At 39.6% G+C, this 21,486-nt stretch overlaps 1 protein-coding gene across 3 annotated transcripts in view; it reads left to right on the top strand.

The window, feature by feature from the left end:
- The window catches only part of DTL (denticleless E3 ubiquitin protein ligase homolog), a 28,546-nt gene extending 23,230 nt beyond the window's left edge, over positions 1 to 5,316 (top strand). For all 3 annotated transcript variants that reach the window (XM_006028794.3, XM_006028793.3, XM_006028792.3), the window contains exons 14-15: positions 2,680 to 3,530; positions 4,651 to 5,316. In XM_006028794.3, the coding sequence (XP_006028856.1) occupies positions 2,680 to 3,530; positions 4,651 to 4,755 (956 nt within the window). In that variant the 3' untranslated portion in view covers positions 4,756 to 5,316. The remainder of the gene's footprint in view (positions 1 to 2,679; positions 3,531 to 4,650) is intronic.
- Positions 5,317 to 21,486: the final 16,170 nt, after the last annotated feature.

The raw sequence follows: 21,486 nt of genomic DNA, 5'->3' as shown, positions 1-21,486 counted from the left end.
CACTTGGCTCTTTGAACACAAAACACATGCTGTTAGAATACGGGAGTTATCTGCAAACTGATTTATAGTTGGCTAACCAAACTGTTTTGGAACTGCCTGGATGAAAGTTGGGTGGCATCTCGCCCTCTTACATGGAACAAATTGTGATGTTGTGGCTGTGTGTAGACTGCTGGCCTATGCTATTAAATGTAGCAAGCACAACTTCCTTTTCTCTGGAACGTAGGTGTGTGATGGATTGCTCTATACTTGTACAAAACAGGCTGTCCAGAGCTGGGCTGCATCTTGAATTAGTGATGCTGGATTCTGGTGATTTATAATTCATTTTCTAGAGCAACTTTAAGCATGCACATTTTTAGTGTGTTAGGGTGTATGCATTGCGTTCCCACTGTAAGTATTCTTCTGTTTAACTGGCTCCTGTTGGACCTGAACAATATTTATTCGATGAGCAGTTTGAAAGATGCTTGTTGATTTTAAATAAAATAGCCTTGTAGAATGTCAGTAAGTGGAAACAATAGCCATGGATGAGACTTGTTAAGAGGTTTGAATTCTGAATGTTTCTGAATATTTTTGATTTGGGTACCAATTCCTGTAGAAAAGGTTGGTGTTTGTATTCTAGACCCAGTATTGGGAGGTTGGCATTAGAGCTGCAGGCTCCCTTTCATCATCCCTCCCACCCAGCACATAAGTCAAGATAGCATTTTTTTCCTTATGCAGGCAATCCAGAACATATCTTTCATACTGGGTTATATTCTCTTTCCAGGGATTACGCCAGTAGCAGCAACCCCAGTCCCTAGTTTATGAATTTGTAGGTAATCGCAGACGATTGGGGTGGCTGAGATTTACTACCCCTCCCTTCCACTTTCAAAATCTTGCATCTCTAAGCACAACTAATTCTCCAGTTAAGATATAGTCCTGGAGCGATCATTAAGGCAAAAAGAAAGATCTCATTAAGGTAAATTTAAGGTCTTCCTAGCAGTGACCATTCTATAAATTTATAATAACCTGCTATTATCTGGACTAGCACATTTCATTGGGAAAGGAACATACATGCTTTAAAGTTATTTGATGTATTTGCATTGGGATCCAGTACTGAATCCATTTTGCTCTGATGCATCAATACTTGTATTTAAAGTACTAAGTACTGCAGTACTGAGTAGTAAAATAATCCTCAGGAAGGATAAGAATCAAAAGAAGCTTTATATGGTTTGCTACTGAGAAATTATATAGGTGCTTACACTATACAGGTCTTGCCAGCAAGAATACATTTCTAAAGAAAAAGGCAGGTTACTTGCACTAGACTTCCCATCATCTTAGCAAAGTACTTTACAACATTCCAGTTGACTAAAAATTAAGGGTTTCAGATTATAAACCACTTGTATGCAGAAAATGCTCAGAGTCCTCTTGCTCCCTGTGGAAAACCTATCAAGTAGCTAATGTGATATCTTAATGTTATACCATCCCGACATAAGGCCAAAAAGATTCCTTCAGATGTACACAATTTCAGTATCTACATATCTTGGACAAGCAACTAGCACATCCTTTTCAGGATACCTTTTTGTAAACATTTAATCTGAGATGTAGCCCAGAGATCTATCATCAGATTTCTGGTACTTATTAAACAAGTTATGATTCACTTTATAACAGAAGTATGAATCCATTTGAGTAGATGGATTTAAAAACAGTTTTTTTCCCCCTCTCCAGCATGGCTTGTGACTTCTGTAGCCACTGTGCTAGATGTCCAAGTCCATTCTTTTCTTTCTCTCTATCAATTATTTGTCAAAGCAGCATTTATTTTCTCTTGGAAATTTTCTTTATACAAGATGCAGGAAATTCCTAGCCTGACATTTTTTACTTCAAGTAATTAATTGATGCTCTGAACCAATTTATACTTGCAGAAAAATTCTAGGAGAGGGACTGTAGAAGCAAAGTATGATCTCCTTGTTCTCTCTGTTTTGCCATTTTTCTTAGTGTATGACCATCAAAGCTGTGCTTGGACTCATTAACTATGTTGGAGAGCATTCCACTCTAAGGCTTTATCTATATTATAGCTACCTGTGGAATCTGACTATCTCCTGACCCAGTTCAACACTCATAAATTGTAGATAGCTGAAGTCTAACTTTGTCCCCATAACTGAACTCTAAAGCCTTTGTCAGTTATGGATTTTAGGTGAACTAAAAGGACACAGGTCACATGTACAGTATGTCTAATTGTGCTGACTGGTGCCTTGGTTATAACTGTTGTGGACAGGGACCCATGTAACATCCTCTGGATTAGACATGTTTTCTTCTCTTCTCAGTGCAGGGGTGCTAGGTAGCAACATTATCTCAGACAAGATCAGTGATTGAAGTATGTTTTTAAGCCTTCTGTTTCAGTTACCTGATTGCAGTTCACTTAAACGGATATCAGAAACCAAATAAGCATTCTCTGGGATGGGATTTTCAAAAGCACTCAGTGTTGGCCTAGCTCTGATGCCTTGATGTGGGTGGGTGTTAAGGTGTTTAGACCTGGAGGGGCCCATTAGAGAAATAAATCAGGTGCTGAAATCAGAACCTCAGGGTATCCAGGGATGCTCCTATTAAGGCTTACTTTGCTGCTGCTACATTACATGACTCACCTGATTTTTTTTTGATTTTTTTTTTCTTTTTCTTTTCTTCTTTCTTTTTTTCCACTTCTATCAGGACTGCCAGTCAGCAGAGAGAATACTCCTGCCAAGTTCCCCATGACTGGTAACCCTTGTACTTCCTCACCACGTCAAGCAGCTTGTGCTCCAAGTTGTTTGGGTGACCTTCCTCTTTCCACCAATACTCCAACATCCTCTCTCAAGATCCCAACAGCCAAGGCTCACACTCCAGCAAAGCAAAATGACACTACTTTGGGTATTTCTCCCAAACAAGCATCTTGCTCCAAGATGTCCATTACCCATTGGGTTACCAGGACTCCATGCTCTTCCCTACCAGAGACTGGAATAAAGACTCATTCTCCAAGAAGAGCTCTGACAGATGTCACGCAGAGTGTCCCAGAGGCAATTTGTACTCCCAGAGTACCCCACTTGCACTCAGTAAAGCGAGCCAAGAGAAGACTCGAGTCTAGCAAGGAAGATCACCTGGGGCAGAAGTGTCTGAAAGGCTGCAGCTGTGTGACTGAGTTGGACCCAATGACTAAGAAGTCCAAACTGAATTTGTGCCTTTTGGGAGCAGGTCATAAGACTTGCAGTGAAGACTCTCTGTGCCTTGCTGAGTTGAGTAGTGGACTTGAAAGCTGTAGCCAGAACCCAAAGGAGCCTTCTCCTCCTGAAAGTCCCCTTAGTCCAGCAGGCTTCCAAACTCTTCCTTTTGAAACCTCCTATCAGAAAGTGGCTGACATGTCAAACAAAGAAAATAGTTCTCCTGAAAAGAAGGATTGGCTCTCTGCTCTCGGGGAGAAGTTAAAGACAAATAAGGCCAGGAGCCAAAATTCATCAGGCAGCAGCACCCCCTCCTCTCGGACAAGGCGACAGGAGGCTGTGACTGCAGTCACTCCTCCAAGACCTGTAAGTAAGCAAAGCATGGTTACAGCAGCAATGAAAGAGTTCATCTCCAGAGCCCATTTTCCCCTCTGTAATGTGTGTATGTTTAGCTTCCATTTGCAGGGACCTAACTTCTGTGCATCAAAGGGAGCATCAGACCTCATTAGTTGGGAAGGGGGGCAGGGCAGAAAGGAAGGAAATTAAATCTCTCTTAACAAGCTCCAGTTCTGTCCCCCATACAGTGTAATGCTATTATCCCTCAGTCCTACTCATACTCTTAGATGTTTAGAATTAGGATTTTCATAAAGTGGCTAGTGTTGCCCATTAGAATGTGATTTGAGACCAAAACTAGCAAAGGAATTCTGTTCTCAGTAGGACATTGTCATTTACTTTTTATAGTAGAACTGCATTGTATATGGGTGGCACCACCTCACTTGGCAGATCTTGTGTTCACATGTATGCACAACCACATTTACCCACTTCAGTGACCTAAATTGACTCCCACTATCAAGAGAGAGCCAACCCAGTTTTGAGCTAAAATAGCTGAATTGTATTCTAGTTCTTGCATCAACCATTTGTTACCCAGTTGTGGAGCTGAAGTCTTGTGGAAACTCCTGAAAAAGAGATTACACAAGCATTGGAGGGCAAAAAATGGCCTACAGAATCCCTGCCACTTGTAATATGCATGCTCACAGGCAGGAACACAGCTGGACAATGGGATCCTCGGGTGAGCTTTCAAAGCAGCTAAAAATTGGCACGTTGAGTGTGAGGTCTTTCTAGCATGCTACAGTGCAAAGGAAACAATAGAAATGGAATCCCCTGATGCCTGCAGTTTCCAAAGTCCAGTTTTGGAGTAGAGCTGAGTCTTGTGTACATCACAACAATCAATTCTCAGTTTATCAGTTTTACTAACTTTAATTATGCTCTAGTTTGAATTCTGATGCTAGAAAATAACTTGAGCTACAAATTATGCATCAGCTTGTCATAATGACTAGGGCATGTTTGGGCAGTGTCTCTTACAGCATTTGGGTTCATACAAAGGCTTATGGCTCTTGTGTGTGCAGCATTAGTCTAGTGCTACTAGATGGTGATGTTCACTGCCATAGATATAAAGGATTATGATTAACTTGAATCTCTTTCCTAGGTTGCAGCTGATCCAGTTCCCATGAGGAAGATTTGCACATATTTCCGTCGAAAGTCACAGAATGACTCGAGGGGCACACTGCAGCAGAGCCTTACGCCTGATTAGAGACACCACCAAGACTGGATTTTGAAACTGAAGGAAGAAGGTGCTGGGATTACATAATATGTTGTTGCCCCTAATAAAATGAAGTTGGACTTATTCTCTTGTTTTTAAAACTTTTATAGTACCAAGATTAGTGCAGCATGAAACACTTGGAAGATGTTGATTAGTGGAAGTAGTGTTTCATTAAGCTGAAGTAGGTGGTGCACTTTTAAAATGTTTTGTTTGAACAAGCTACTAAATTAGTGCTTTTCACATAGCATTGGGGAAACCTAGTTATCTTTGGAACAGTATCTTGGCTGTGTGGTATAACGTAGTTGCACAGTTTCAGTTTATATTATGTTTATTTTTGAAATCTTCTGTACATAACAGTATTGTGCAAAACACACTCCCTTTTTGTAGGTGCTGACAGAAATGTCTGTGGAAAAATTATTGGAGATAGACTTGAGCCACTGCTTCTATGGAAGAATATTTCTGCTAATGTCTGTTGTATAGCAGTGACTCCTCTTTTAGCAAAGACTATTGTAAATGTAACTTGGTTTCTTGTAAATACAGAACTTTAATATTCCAGGATGTGTGTCTGTCTTCAGTTTTCTCATGGTGTATGTGGAATCTGCAGCATAAGCAAAAGATACAGCACTGTATTTTCTCACATACAAAATGCACCTTTTTTCTAAATATTGGCTGCCAGAAAGTGGGATGCATAGTATAAGAGAAGAAATACACTGTACAGTAATAGCAGTTTCTGTATCATAAACCACTGTGTGTAAGGTGGGAGGGAAGGGGAAAGTAATGTTGCCTCTTCTGCACCAGGAGCAGCACAGTGAGCATGTTGGGCTCCCTAGCTGCCGCTACTCAGTTACTTAGTGATACTTGCCACTATTTTCAAGGGAAGATCTTCTCTTTTTTTTTTTTTTTTTTATTCTGCATTTCAAAAACAAGGTGTGTATCTTATTCCAGGGCATGTTGCATGTGAGAAAGTATGGTGTATCCACAGGTGCCTTCATTCTCAGACCCCCAAGTCTACAACTTTCCCCACCCCAGAGTTTGCTTGCCTTGAGATGATGGATGTCAAGGCTGGAAATGGGGACCATCAGAAGTTATCAGGTTCTTAATCTGCCCCAAACAAAACTCTTTTTTGGAACAGACATTGTAGAACAGCTGGCTGCTTAAAGCCCTTTTCTGCAGGCGGCTGTATTTAAAGGAACTAAATGTGGTATGAAGTTGGAGACAGACTAAAAAAGCATTTGCTAGCTCTAGGTGATAGAGTTAATGCTTTAACACTGGACTTTGGAAATAGTACAACTTGTGATTGTCAGGTAGAGAAGGTTTTCCCAAACAGGATAACAATCCTACAGTTAATGCCACTTATCACCATGTTTGATGGAAGGTCTGAAACTTTTTGCTGTTGCTGTCATGTAAGGAAGGGCAATTATGAGTCGATTAGTCTACTTTATCTATTTGAATTAATGATAACCAACTTGCAAATTAGGCTCAATACAGTAGTAATTGGACAAAATTCTATAGCTTTGGTCAAATTAAATGATCTAATAGTCTCTACTAGCCTTGAAAATCAATGAATTTGCCTTTCTTTCAAGTCCCAATATTGGATAAGTTGTAAATATAATTTAAAAGGGGACAATCACACTTTTACAGCTGAAATTTTTACACCTCCTATTAAGTGACATCTAACAGTACTATAACTAAAAGGAAGTAGAAGGGAAAAGTTGTTAGTGCATTGCATCTGATGTACTCCTTCATTAATTCCTTGGCATTGATAATTTCCCTTGTTTGTGTAAGCCTTAGACACAGCACCAGAGGAAGAAACACCAACATTTTTTGTTTTTAACCATGTAATGTAAAACTACAGCTTTTGGCAGGAGTGTTCAAGGGCAGGCATAGAATTTGAAACACTCCCTTATGCTCTCTTTACTTAATTTCAGCTTGACAGCATTCCCTTTTAGCCCTAGAAAAATATCAAACTACAGAACTTAAAAATAAAATATTATGCACCTGCCACTTGTTATAGCTCTGGCTTTCAAGACTGGAGCCTTTCCAGAGGTATCTGTGTAGATCCAGTATCGTGGACTGAACAGGAATGAAACTGACATTTTGATGGTGATCTACTTTTTGAACAGAAATATGATCTTAATAGATGGTTGATGCTTAAACTGAACATGTAAGAAAAACTAAAGCCAATAGGATAGTTGTAAAAAGACTACTGATCTTTAAAGTCGGATTTAGATAAAGTACACGAATGTGGCCAAACTCTGTTCTGTCCCACAGGAATTCTGTTTCATTGCTTTGTGAGGGAGAAGGTACAAAGACACTAAGAATGAAAACCTGACCCTACTGAAATAAATTGGATATTTTGCTAGAATTTGGACCAGGGCTTCAAATTCTCTCGTTTTCTACTTCTAGGAAGAAATGCACCTGACCCCATCTCTTATCTTTACTTTACAAACTGATAATTCAGTGGTGTAGAAATTCTAATAGTGGAAAATTCCTGGGTGAATAAATCTTGAATTGGAATCTGAGACCCCTTTTTCAAAGCTGTATCTGTGTGCTAGAATGGAACAGCAAGCCATACTTACCGGTTACCCCTGAGCTAAAATCAATCTGACTAAGAGTACAGGGGGGGACAGTAACCTGAGCTTCTGTGCTTATATAGTCCGTGATGAGAGCTAATGCTGATAAATAGCCTATTCCAGGGGACTAAGAAAGGAGTCATCAGTATTAATCACTTGCTTGATGTGACAGGCTTGCTTTCAACCTGTGAAGAATTGCACAATATATGGCTGGAGCTAACTAGTAATATCTTTAGCTAGGACACCTGCTTTTAGGCATTTAACAGGGGTGAAGATTCCAAGCAACTGAACTACCTTGCTTGTCTTGAACCAACCAACCACATTTTATAGAAGCACTCCCTCCAGAGTCGCCAGTTACTCTCTAATTCATGCTTTGTAATAAATTAAAAGCCCTCAATAAAATGATTCACAAGCTCCAGTCCTCCAACTCTTCTCTATGCCTTAAGGACTCCTGTCTTTTTGGGTTTTGTTTTGTTGTTTGTTGTTTTTTTTTTCATTCCAAGTTTTTTGTTTTTTTTTTTTTATCCTGTACCACCAAAAATACAAAAGCTTACATATTTTTTTTGTTGCTGGAAATTCTGCTACAAATCTTTGTCTCAACTCTTGAGTAGTAAGCAGTACAGAGACTTAGTCTCTTTTTTATGCAACTTACATTTCTGTTGTTAATAGCACTGTTTTTCATTGAGTGGTGAGACACACTGCCTATGATAACTAGTACTGCTATTTCTCCTTTGTTTGTATCAGCTTTTTCTAGCTGATGCATTTAATTTGTTCCCATGTTAATATATTGGTTTGCTGAATGCAGGTTTTGATATCTTACTTGACCTGGCCTTTATTTAGGTATTTAATATATATTAAACTTTTCCTTTGTAAACAAGCATTTTCTATCTGATGTAAAAATCTGTTGCATGCCAAGTGGTATCAATCACCATGTTTAAAAGTTCTGCTGTATTTGCCTTCACATCAAAGTCCTTTCTGAAAATCTCTGACCCTTAAATGTTTTGTAAGGTCAGTTTTTGGATAGACTTGTAGGTGGTACCTGTTTGGTGGTAAGCAGGGAATAGGGTTTGTTTTGAAGCCATCTACATCCCTGTGTCTGTTACACTTGCAATTGGTTCTTCACATTTTGATGTTGATTAAGTACTCATCCATGCTAGAGGAAAATTGTCATCCTCTAATACTTTTCAATCATTCAATTAGTGAAAATCAATTAATGACTTCTTAGCTAACCCATTGACCTGCCTGTTGCATTTTTGTGCTGTCAGGCAGAAAACTATTGCTCATTAGGATCTGTATACTTCCTATCCTGCTAAAGAGACCAGGCATATCAGATTGTGGAATGGGAGGTGTTGCTGTTCTCTAATCTCTCTCATAAATTAGACTTTCCATCGAGTGGTTTTGAGCTTTGTAAAAAGCCTTGCATTATAAGAGTAATTGAGAGAGAGAAGTACAGGAATAAAGCGAGTCCTAAAAAATATGGGATTATTTTTAGAATCACTCTTAAATGGAAGTTTAACGGAAATCAACCTACAGCTTAATGCTGGGATTTTTTTTCTTTATAGGAGAAAAAAATAGTGCCTGTTTTGCAGCAATGATGTTTACATATTAAAGCATCATAAATCAGTAATTCAGTTTATTTTCTAAACTCTCAAGTGGCTTATTTTTAAACAACAAACACTTCTTAGTGTTAATTTGTTGGAGAAGTAAGAAAATGGCTCTCTCAAACTGAGACCACAAACATTATTAATAGGAAGAGCCTAGCATTTTACATTTCTGAAAGCATTCTTAGATGTTAAGATGAGCAGTAGCCATTATGATCCTGCAGTCCAATCACCTGAAAGACATGCAGCAAAGAACTTCACCCAATGCTTTTGGCATCAAGCCCATGACTGCTGTTGATGCTACTGCAGATCTCTTAGAAAGATATCCAGTCTTGATGTACAGATTTCAGATGATGGAGAATCCACATCATGCCTATAGATAAGTTGTTCTACTGATAGCTGGTAATTGCTGTTAAAATTTTCTGCCTTGTTGCTAGAATGTGTATGGCTTCATCTCTCAACCACTAGATCCTGTTATGCCTTTTTCTGCTAGATTAAAGAAATGTCTGCTATTATAAATCTTTTCCACCATGTATAAGTAGCTATAGAGCATGCTTAAATTACTTAATCTTAGCTAAATTGAGGATACTATAGTAATTAAGAAGCCTAAATTAGCCTGAAAAAACTGCCCCATTTGGGGCTCCAGCTGGCAGGCATTGTCCATGGGGACCCAAACCTTTGTACACTTGCTTTTCCCTAGTCATTCGGAAAACAGGCAGGAAGGGTGGGCAGTGGGTGAAGTATTAGGTAAGGTGACATCATTTGATTATTTGCCAATGCCTAGATTCCTGTTTATTTTTGGTTTTCATCATCCTAATTTTCATACTAATAAAGGCTCATTTCAGTTTGCCTCTGCTGCTTTTCCTGCAGACGCTATTTTAAGTTGCATCTGTAAAATAATGTACTAATGTATAGATAAACCCATCCATTCCCACAAGTACTACAGTACAGATTACACTGTACACCTCAGCAATGACAAACTACTCCAGGAAGCCTTGCTATGTTGACATGACTTCAGCAAATATCATGGCACATTACTGAACTATTCACTGTCACCATTCCTTTATATACCACCACGTTGCTTGGATTTACTGAGGGAGGAAAAGAGTGTTTACTGAGCATGATTGTGAAATCTTTTGGATTCCTCAAAATAGCATGTGACTGAAATAAATAAAACAAGCCCTGATTTGCTTGAACATACTGTTTTGCTTTAGGTGCATCTCTTGTGAGTAATCAGTCATGAGCAGGTAACAATGCTGAAAATCTTGTGTCCTCAAAAGCCTAAAGTACAATTATTTTTAAGTGGGAAGTAACGGAGCAATTAGAGGGAAACTAACATTCATAGAAATAAGGGACCATGCCATCTAGTCAGGCAAGAATCAAACTAAATCAATCACTTTAAGCAAGGCAGGGGGAGGGTGCACAAGAAATAGAATTTATTTTCACACACATTGCAAGGAGGCCATGTCATTAGTAGTAAAAGTAAGGGCCAGAAAAGAGTAGGAGTAACTTTTATTTTTTCCTCCTTATTCCTCATTTCCCTACTTAGTGGAGTAAAACATTTCATTTCTGTATTTGTATGAAGTGATGCTTTGTGCCATGGAACAGACACTAGGAGCTAATTACTTTTAGTCCAGTTGCCACATTTCCATTCACAATAGCATAGTTTCATAGTTTCTACGGTCAGAAGGGACCTGAACAGGTCATCATCAAGTCCAACCCCCTGCCCTGGGCAGAAACGGGTGCAGGGATCATAGTGCCCCAGCCAGCTATCTATCCAACCTCCTCTTGAAGATCCTCAAAGCAGGGGAGAGCACCATCTCCCTTGGGAGCCCATTCCAGAGCCTGGCAGCCCTAATAACTCTATACTTTAAAATTTTCTTGCTGGACAATTGGTTCGGTATTCAAGCCTGTTCATCCATTGGCCTCTCTGGCAATAAGACTGCTGCTTGATGCTAGTTGTGATTGGTTTGGTTTTCTTTGAGTTGGACACAATATAGTAAAATCAGCATGATTCATGTAGCTCAAGTGTCCAGTAGCTAGTCATTTGTGCAAGTTCCCTTGAGACCATCCAGTCTCCTAATCTCATTTAAAAATGTTTTTAAATGAGCCTTACTACCTTTTGGCTGCCGCGTTGAAATATTTCTTTCATATATTTTTCAGCTAGCCCAGGCTTGCTGTTAAATTCAAATTCAAAAACATACTATGTTGCCTAATGTACTAGTGCTCCTTCCCTGGATCTAAACAAGATCAAGGCCTCATCCTGGGGAATGTCTCTGTTCTATGAATGAGGTAAGTATTGCTCACAGTTAGTAGTGGAAATTATTCCAGCTCCTGGAGGCAATATTTTACTGAATAAAAAACACAGTGCAAGCAAGTTTTATAGGGAAACATCACTCTATTCCCTACTGCCTGCTTCAGCAGAAATTATGCATACCCTGCCCCACTGTTGAGTATAACTATAACATAAGGGTCTGGAAGTCTCCAGAGCATATTTCCACTGTATTTCTACCCATTCATCAGAAAGTCTGTAACTTTTTGGATGGTTTTGTATATTCTACCAAGAAATTAAGCAATGAAGAATGTGATAATGCCTCCCTTCAACTTCCACACACAGAGAAAATGCTGCCTCTACAGCCTGTAAAACTATATTTTTCTTATCTTTATAAAAAGTCAGATTATCAGAAGAAGACAGCTGTAGATTTTCTGGTCCTAGCCAGAATTATTTCTCTTTGTAATCCAATGCCCCTCTCACCGACAATCAGATCCTTGAGATTGACCAAGACCCTTTACAACCTGTCTTTGTATATTATACAAATCAATATACATAAAAATAAATTAAATGTATAACTATAAATAAATATGCCCTTCAAAAGTGCAACCACTTCTGGATTCAGACATGGCAACTATTGAATGGCACAAGGCAAAAGATCACACAATTATTTCTTGAGCAGCCTCTGCTCGTGGCCATGAGTTATACTGATATTACATCCTTGCTCTGACTTTGGCCTATATTCTAAATAATGTGGGCAGCAATCTTCTGTAAGCAGAAAGTCTCTTTTCTGCTTCATTGTTTCCCAGCTATTTAGTTAATGACATTAAGGTGTCACAAACCATTACCCCAGCAGAGATGTTAATTCTGTGTCAGAGACCAGAGGCAAGAGTCATCACTGCTGTGGTTTACCCAACATGTTGATGTTCAATTACGGTTACCCATTTGAGGTAAACTCCTAAGAGATGATAGAAATAAATAAGATCAACTACAAATGATCCTACAATAGCTGACAGAGATCTAGGCAAAACAGCTGATTGGCAACCAGGAATCCTGGTTTTCTTTGATTTAAAAAAATCCCCAATTTTTGGTTAAAAAACTAACCCCAAATCTACATTTTTCCATGATCAAAATTAAACACCACTGTATATATATTTATATATTAGTGGTGTTTCATTTAAATCACAGGAAAATGTGGATTTAAACTTTTTTTTTTAACAGAGAAAGCCAAGATCTCTGGTCATGGCACAGATTATTCAACAAAACATGCAAATGGATATAAACAAAGACACAAAAGGATGAAGTAACGATGATTCTGGAGAAGAAGTATCTTTGGTTGTAAGTGAGCATAAGATCAGAAAACATACATTCGGCTCTCAGCTACACAGAGTAACATTTTTTTTAATCATGCATAGGTGACTTCTATTAACCTTTACAGAGATTTTTGCTCCTAAGTTATTTCTGAAAATATGATTTAGTTTCTTTCTTAGTACCTGATGTTAGTATTCTCAAAAATGCATAAATAACCTAACACAGCTGAGGACATCCAAAAGAAGCCACACATGCCTCTTAAAGATCTTCTGATCCAAGCAAGGAGCATGCATGTTTCCATGTCAAGACAATCTTTCATGAGAAATGCTGTCACAGGGCTGGAAAGTGTTCTGCTTGTATGTTATGTTACTTTCAGACATGTTTTTGAGATGCATACAAAGAAATTATGGTGCAATTCCCCATCCAGCTATAATATATGAGGTCTTACTATGCTCTGTGAGTTCTAGGGACAAAATGTCAGATTCCTTCTTGGTGCAAATCAGCATATCTGCACTGACTTCAATGGAGCTACGCTAATTTATATCAGAAGCCTGCTTTGACTTCTGAAAATCAGTGAGTCTTTGCAGTCCTACAAGCCAAAATCCACTTCATTCTAACCAAGTTACTGAATGGAACCCTGAAACATACTTCCTGTTTCCTTTAGAAAAGGAAATATTTTCAGGTTCAAATAGGTTCAAAGTTCAATGCTGTGAGCTGTCATTTCCTTACATTGTTTTAGTAAGGCCAAATATCACCAAATGGCAGTTCTTGGTTTAAATGAGGCTAAGCTTGCATGCTCCATTTTTGTCACCTGTTTTATTAGCTAAACCTTTGGCCCATAAATCATGAACATTGTTAAACTGATTTTTATTATTAACTGACATTATTAACTGACAAATAAACTTTGTCAGATAAATAACTTATCTGCTTATGCTTTCTTAACAAAAATAACTATTTTAGCTCAACAGATGCACAAAAAAACAAAATGCCAGTATTTTCAGATCAAAACCAATGACATTCTTCTGTATTATTTCAATGGTAGATACAACAATATAATAATACAAGGATCACAGACAAAAATAGTTGCTTCTTTCTCTCACTTTGATTTTTTTAGTCCTGCCTTTTGCTAGTTTTCCACCACCATGGTTGTGGCTTTGAAAATAAAACACTAGTCGGTTAGACTCAGCAACATCCTCTGGTGGCAAAATGATACATCAGTGGCATATCTTCCAAACCAACAAGAAGTGTTACCATAATACTTCCACAATTACAGTTTAGCCTTAAATAAACGAATAAATAAAATGGATACAGACTCTCTATATGCCTGAAGAAGGGCGTGTGTGCCCCAAAGCTTGCAAAGAACAATGTTTCTAGCTATTTAGTTGGTCTAATAAAAGGTGCCACATCTACCCAAAGAGCCTTGTCTGTAAAATGGCCACATTCACTTAGAATGTTTTTAATCTGAAGACCTCAAAGTGCTTTTACAGAGGTGGGAAGGATTAATCCCACTTTACAGAAATAGGGAACTGAGGCACAGATAAGTGAGAAAAGTAATGCTGTGTAAACACAGCGGATTAGTACAAAGCAGAAGATGAATTTTCCTGTCTTTTCCTTGTTGATTTAAAGCTCAAACCTTTCAAAGCACATCATTAGCAAGAAAGAAGGCTGCTGCCAGCATAGTTTAAATACCTTTTATGGTTCTGTATGTGACTCTTTTTTGTATCACCTTTGCTGCACACGCTAGAAGATTTTATCAACAGTCAGAGTTCACATTTTTTCATGGTGAAAAGCTTCACCTTTGTTCCTTCTTGCCAGTATGTCTCTGCTCAAATTGAGGCAAGCTTTTAGAAGACAGCCTGAGGTAATTTTTCTATGTATTAAGGGGACTCATTTTTAAAGGCTAACTTGTTCTCAAATGCATCAGAGAAATGTGGGGAAACTCAATGGCAGGGGAAAAATAAACTGTGTGAATAAAAAGGGAAGTTTAGTCTTATACAAACTGCATCACATGTTAGCTACAGTTCTACTTTCTCTTTGCAGCCTTGAAATAATCACAACACAGACAGCTAAAAAGGAAGTGCAGTCCCAGAGGTACATGGCCCCACCTTGAAATAGAAAGACTGCAACGCCTACCAAAAACTGTGCCTTTAATTAGATCTGATGTAAAAAAACTCTCCTCTAGCACTTTTATGATTTACCTCCAAACACTGCTTATCTGTTACATTTCTCTCTCCCCTTCTCACTTATGTAAGCCAAGGACCATGGCCTGTATTCATTTTTATCTAGACAAGACATCTTGCTTAGCTATCCTGCTGGTGAATGATTAGATTAACTAGTCAAGAGTCTGTGCCCTGGACTCCTTTAAATCCTACCAGCTTTTCATCTGCAGGAGTCATAATAGGAGGATGGTTGTATAGATAAAGGCATAGATTTGGAAGCCAGGAGCTCTGGGTTGTATTCCTGACCAGCACAGATTGGCTGTGTGACCTTGAGCAAGCTATTTAATTTCTCCGTCCTGGTTTCTCCACATGTAAAATGAAGATATTACCTCCTTACTTAACCAGACTCGTGGAACCTAATGTTACTTCAGTGCTTTAAGATCCTTGATTAAAGGGAGCTCTAGAAGTGTTCTTATACTATGGAGATGGTCAGGATTCGAATTACACTTTGACTCTTATGGGGGGGGCACAAAAAAAATTGGCCAAGGCGGGACTGTGTGCACAGGTCCCTACCAGTACTGTGGGGCTGGGGCCAGCAGTGGTGGCAGCTGGAAGGAGCCGCTGCCACTGCTGCTGCCACCTAGTCTGCTTAGAAAAGTGCAGGGTGGGCCAAGAGCTGTGCACAGTGGCACATAGGCTCTGGGCTGTAGAGGAAGGGATGCTAACTGGCTCATGGGTGGGTTCTCATCTCTTATGGGGGGCTCAGCCCCCCTGAGCTCCCTCTTAATTCAAGCCCCGGAGATAGCATTGAGGAATGGAATGGTGAATGCATGTTGCCAAACAATGCCACACAATTTCAAAGCAGCCACAGCATGCCTGCTTTAAAACTGATACCAAAAGAACTGTGCTTCAATCCCCATCTGCACATTTGTTCTCTCCTACACTCAGCTGCAGCCTCACAGCTAATAGGAATGTGACAGATCATTGAAAAAGTATAACTGAATCATTCAAGTTTAGGCTGATTTCAGCTAACTGATATTTCAAATTAGTAAAAAGAAGATGATTTTAGGAACAGCCCCTGGCTTCTTTTTTTTTTGAGGTTGGTCTATTAAAGGCACAATGAATCACTCTACCTAGTCAGCAGGCAGGTGCCAAATTATACTATAAACCAAAGAAAAGCATCCTCAGGGTGCTGCAGCCACCAAACTATCTGATTTGGGCTTGGTTATATAAAACATGACAGGTGATCCTCTCATGTCTGCCAAGAAGGTCAGTTTTACCAAACTGCTCCTCAGGGTTGGACCATCCATCTTCGGGCAGTGCCTCTAACTGGTTAAGGGCATAATTGCCTAACCATGCAAATGATGTTTGCACAGTTAATAACAATTGCCTCAGAGCAGGTGAATCTTAACAAGATGCCAGGCTTCATTAGCTGCCTCGTTGGCAGTGAGTTTGGTTTCTAGTAAACAGGTAGGAGTTCCTGCTCTGTGACTGTGGGATCCCTAACCATGCCATGCTTGCAAGTGTATCCCTTAACTCTGCTGCTTCTGCCTCCCTTCAGCATGAAGTTTCATACATGCAGGGAGAGCACGTTTGGTGGCAGAAATACTTCTAGCTGCTGCAAACACTTTAATTCATTGGAGCCCCTCCTGCTCTCCAGCATGCTGCCTGCTGGTTGCCAGGCAACAGTATTAATACTGTTGTGCCTAAATGTTATGCAACCACTGCTTTTTTTAGCATGAGGATCTCCGCGTTGACCAAAATCGGATGTTTCCTTCTCCCACATGCATGCCCCAGAAAAAAAAACCCCAAAAAATGCTTTCAAAAGCCATAGTGAGTCATTGCATTTTGAGGCATTGCACATCAGATTAAAGAAGCCCCCGCAAAAGGAATAAGCTTTTTCCTAGGTTTATTTTTAAGTCACCTTCACCCCACATAGCCCATGAAGTCCCCATTATCACAATGCACAGTAAAAGCCAGCCTTTCCACATAGTCTTTCCCTGGTCCTGTTGTAGCTCCTGCATATCTCAGCATTACGCATTTGCACTAAGCAGCAGCAAAGGAACAGAAGTTGTAAAATGTAGGCAAGGTAGCAAAATTCACATAGGTTTTTTTGTTTTTTTATGACAATGCCTACTCTCTGCTAGATGTTCCTGAAACTCTCAAGAAAGAGTCACTGCTCCATGAACTCAGTTTTATTACAGGCAGATGAAGAGATGGAGATTATTGGAATGGTCACAAAACGATGCCATTTCAAATCTACCAAATTTCATCCTGTAAGCAGTACAGCAGAAATAGATTGGAAAGGAAACATCCTCCTAAATCTCTCAATTTCTTGACTCTTGAGAATTAAGTTTAGATCCCAGGGGCTACAGCTCTGCTCCACACCCTTCCACCCCTGCCAAGAACCAAGAAGCTCTAGCACAGCAGTTTCCAGCCTCGGGTCATGACCCAAATGAGGGTCGTGGGGGCAATGTCAGTGGCACCACACACAAAAGACAAGCTGTGCCACATACTGGGAACCGCTGGGCTGCTGCCACCACACACTGCTCCCAGCAGTAGGTCGTGGCAAAAAAAGGTTGGGAACCACTACTTCAGTGAGTCCTGCTTTTCAGCCCCAAAGACAGCTGAGCACCCAGGCAGCACTCGTAACCTGTCCACTCCTCTCTCCTCCCCTCCCTCTTAGAAGAGGTGAAAGCGTAGAGTACTGTGAGATGCTGGGGGAATAAGAGACCAGTCAAATTACAGTTCACGGCTCACGTGTAACCTGTAGCACTACAAATGTAGCTCCACAGAGAAGTTGCTGTTTCATTCAGCAATACTCTTGTAGTGTTTCAATCATTTTTGTGCCACTATAGGAGGTGTGTATATCTGTCTGCTTAGCTTCTGTAGCACTACAAAAGCATTTATAATGTTATGTCTGTCCAGGGCCTAACTCTCAAATAGGACACAGCTACATTTCAATCTCAAGTGTGCTTTTTAGACTTAGTGGTGTGTCTTCACTACGTAATGCACAACTTTAGAGAGATAACCAAGCTATGTCTGAATAAGCTAGCTCAGATGTCAGAAGATATATAGCCGTGATAGCACAGTGCTCCACACACATTAGTTTTGTCTTATTGAAAGTTAGCCCAGGCACATGGCCATAAGAATGCTGCTATATTACTACAGATACCTGAGCTAGTTCTCAAGGTGCCATCAACTGTGCATTTGATAGAAATGTGAGACACATACAATGAATCAAATATATTAACTTGATTATCCTATCTGTAACCAGTGATATAAAGATTTTGCCACACTCTACAACCATAGTCAGGATCAGAAGACAGACATCCGATCGCCAGCATTACGTTATCATCTCACAAATAGCTGTGCCTGCTAGCAATGTATATCAGGTTCCTCTATAGAAATTCATTCACCTATACAGCCTACTTCTGCTAAAAGTTGTTTTCTTTAGCTGAAATGGAGATCAGTGACATGAATCTGGAAGTCATGCATGTATTCAAACCCAGTTACAGTTGTTGTGGCAAGAAGTAGCTAACTAAAGGCAGCTTTAAGACTAAGACTAATTTTAAGACTAAGTAGATTAACTAATGACTGTGTGATAATACTTATACAGAAACAGACTCACTGTTTCACCGGTAATTATAATTTTAACATTCCCTCACTTTTGAGTGCTTGATTTTGAAAAGTTAATGTTCTTGTTGCTAGGCTTTTTTTTTTAATAGAGCATATGAACATGTAAAAATTATGTCAAAAGAACTTAAAAAATATACAGACACACAGTATACAATCTCCTTCTGACCTCTGTTCCACTAAGAATGTGATTAAAATTAAAACAATGTATTGCACTTCTGAAATCCACAAACAATGCTGATTTAATTATTTAGGGACAAGTCTATATACAGCCTATATAATTTAGCTGGTTGCTCAGAACATATGTCTGGGAAGGAAGAGAGGAGATAGAAAGGGAGAAGACTAATCCTGTGCTGTGCATATCTGCTATTCTTTGTGCAGCTCTTTATTTGGAGTAACAAGGAATTTTTGTGTGTTTTCTGGTAGGGTTAGCTCTAGGGCTGAGGACAGTTTTTTTATTTACCCCTGCTTCCTCCTAATGTACCTGGCAATGGACATGGTAATAAATCTGCCCTCTAACTTGCAGCCTTTGTTAAAAAACGAGGTTAGCGAGGTTTTGGTTAATCAGTGGTGAGGTGCACTGACAGAGATATATAGAAGAAACATTCCTCAACCAGTTCCTCATTCAGCACCTCACCTTTATCAGCACTAAGTGTACACATCTTAAAAACAGTTTAAAGACTTTACATGCCAAACCACATGCTACTTGAAAATTCCTTAGACCGGGCAGATTGTGAATGAATGGATGACTTCTTTACAAATATATATTGTATGTTTTTCAGATATCACACACAAGATTTCTCACACACCAACTTTGGCTTTCTGTGCTCTCTCTTAGTATGGTAGGAACAAAGATCTTGTTTTAAGAATATAGGGTGAGGACATTTCAAGGGTGAATCACAGTGTTGAAAGTGACTGATCAGTTAAAAAACTCATAGCTGTTCAGTGTGCAAATATACAGTTGACATAGTTTTAGTTTCTAAAAGCAAATTTTACAACCCTTCAGAAAAATAAAATTACATTATTTGAGGAATGTTTTAGTGAAGTACATACTAAATTATTCATTGTCATCAGCATCCCAGAGAAAGACATATTTTCTGCCCTAAAGAACTTCTGTTCAAAGTTAGATAAAAAATGTATAAAAATTACATATTGCCCCACTTTGTCACAAGATCATGCCACTTACATGCCTTCGAGTAAACATCTAAACCTATACAATTACCCATTTTTTTTTATTCATATTGATACAACACCTCTCTTGATGCGAGTGAGGATATACCAATGATAGAGTGTATCTGAAAGATATACTACTAAGTTTAGACCACTGAGGACTTGTGCTCATAGAATTAATGTAAGGAGATATGTTCAGGTACTTGCAAAAGGTTTTCTTCCTTCATTTTTTTTTTTAATCCTAAGTAGTAGTATAACCAAGGGCAAGAAACCAGCGCAGCAGCCCTGCACCATTACAGCAGCTGCAGCAGCCCATGTAAGAAGGTAAACAATCAGCACTCCTCCACAGGTTGCCAAATTTCCTAGTCATGCTTCTGGTCCTAAGTATATTCTCCTAAGGTACTAAGTGGTAATCAGGTTTAGCCTAGAGCCAAACGCTGAAGTCCCTAATGAGAGTTTTGCCCTCTGAAAGACTTCAGAATTTAGCCCTATATAAATAAATCTCTCTCTTCCTGTAACAGAAAAATAACCCATTCATATAAAGCACCTAAGCAGCCACTGACACAATAGATCATTTCAGAAGTGCCTAACCACAGATCTTTCGGTGGCAGATTCTGACAACTCCAAACAAGGCTTTGTGGTTGGAGATGGACATAATACATGCTTTAGAAAGTCCCTAATTACACAGTGTTTCCAAAGCAGCTATTCAAGCTTGTCACATGATTCATACATGCCTTACAACAAAGCCTCCTATCGAGAAACACAGTAGGGATTTGAAACATTTGAAAACTAGTGCAACAGACGCATGCAAACCATAGTCTATAGCTGGCTTCTGGGCTGGAAGCAGTAAAAGATGTGAAGTGGTAATTGTGGGCAGTAGTATAGCATTTTGAGCATAGGACAGATAGGAGGAAGCAAAGGTGCCTTCAGCTCATCCAAATAGCTCTGCTACCTTCCATCTCAATTGTGTTTCTTGTAGTGATGGGGAAGCTCAGCCCTAACTAGGAAATTTGGCCACTGGAACTGCCCTCCTCCAACAGAGCAGTTTCCCCTTTAAGATGATCCAGAGTTCAACTGCAGCAGTCCAGCAGCCCTGTCTTCTGTGCAGTTGTGTTGGAGGAGCAAAGAGGTTTCCTCCAATTTTTAACACTTCTGTACAAAGGCAGCAACAATTCAGTCTGTGTTATTAGATAATCCAGTGCAGATACCAATGTTGCCTTTTTTGCTTTAATAAATCACTCTTTCTGCACCTTTGTGGAACTATTATATTACATTGCTGTGTTTATATCAAGCATAATCAGCATAGTTGCCTGTAACAATCCTGTATTCGAGTAGCACTAAGATCTCACTGCTATCATCAGGAGCCACTGATGTCTGCAAACAAATAACTAAATATAAATATGTCTGCAAACAAATAACTAAATGTAAATACCAAGATATCAGTGTTCTACACTGCTGCAGCTCTCAGTGTCTACTAATCAGCTTCGTGGGACTCTTTAAGAAAAGTTTTATTTTCCTCCAGGATGTCTATCTGCATCCAGAGAAGTGACCAGTGAGGGAGATCCTAAAGAGAAAAATCCTAGAAACAAAAGGATTTAAAATCTCATTGCTTTTTGGCTTTAGAAATGTTGGTCCTCCACTGTTTAAAATGCCTTGCATTGCTATAAAACTACTTCTTTTAGATGGCCTATATGCAAGGTTTGAATTACAGAGAAGCTTGGGGGGGCTGAGCCCTCTATAAGAGATGAGAGTCCCCCGCAGGCCAGTCAGCCCCCTGCTTGCCCTGCGCCTTTCTAAGCAGCCCAGGCTGTGGCGGTGGCTGCTGCTTCCTGCTGCCACTGCTGCAGCCCACCCCCCAAAGTTGAAGTGTAACTTGAATCCTGCCAATATGGAGGCAAACCCTATACACATCCTATCCTGATGGGGCTCAAGGATATGGGGACAGACAACATCTAGAGCAGGGGTGGCCAACCTGCAGCACACATGCCCCTAGTGGCATG

The sequence above is a fragment of the Alligator sinensis genome, unplaced genomic scaffold (assembly GCF_000455745.1).
Source record: "Alligator sinensis unplaced genomic scaffold, ASM45574v1 scaffold1277_1, whole genome shotgun sequence".
NCBI classification, from domain to species: domain Eukaryota; kingdom Metazoa; phylum Chordata; order Crocodylia; family Alligatoridae; genus Alligator; species Alligator sinensis.
The sequence above is the reverse complement of the archived record's forward strand: the minus strand, read 5'-3'. Positions and strand labels throughout refer to the sequence as shown.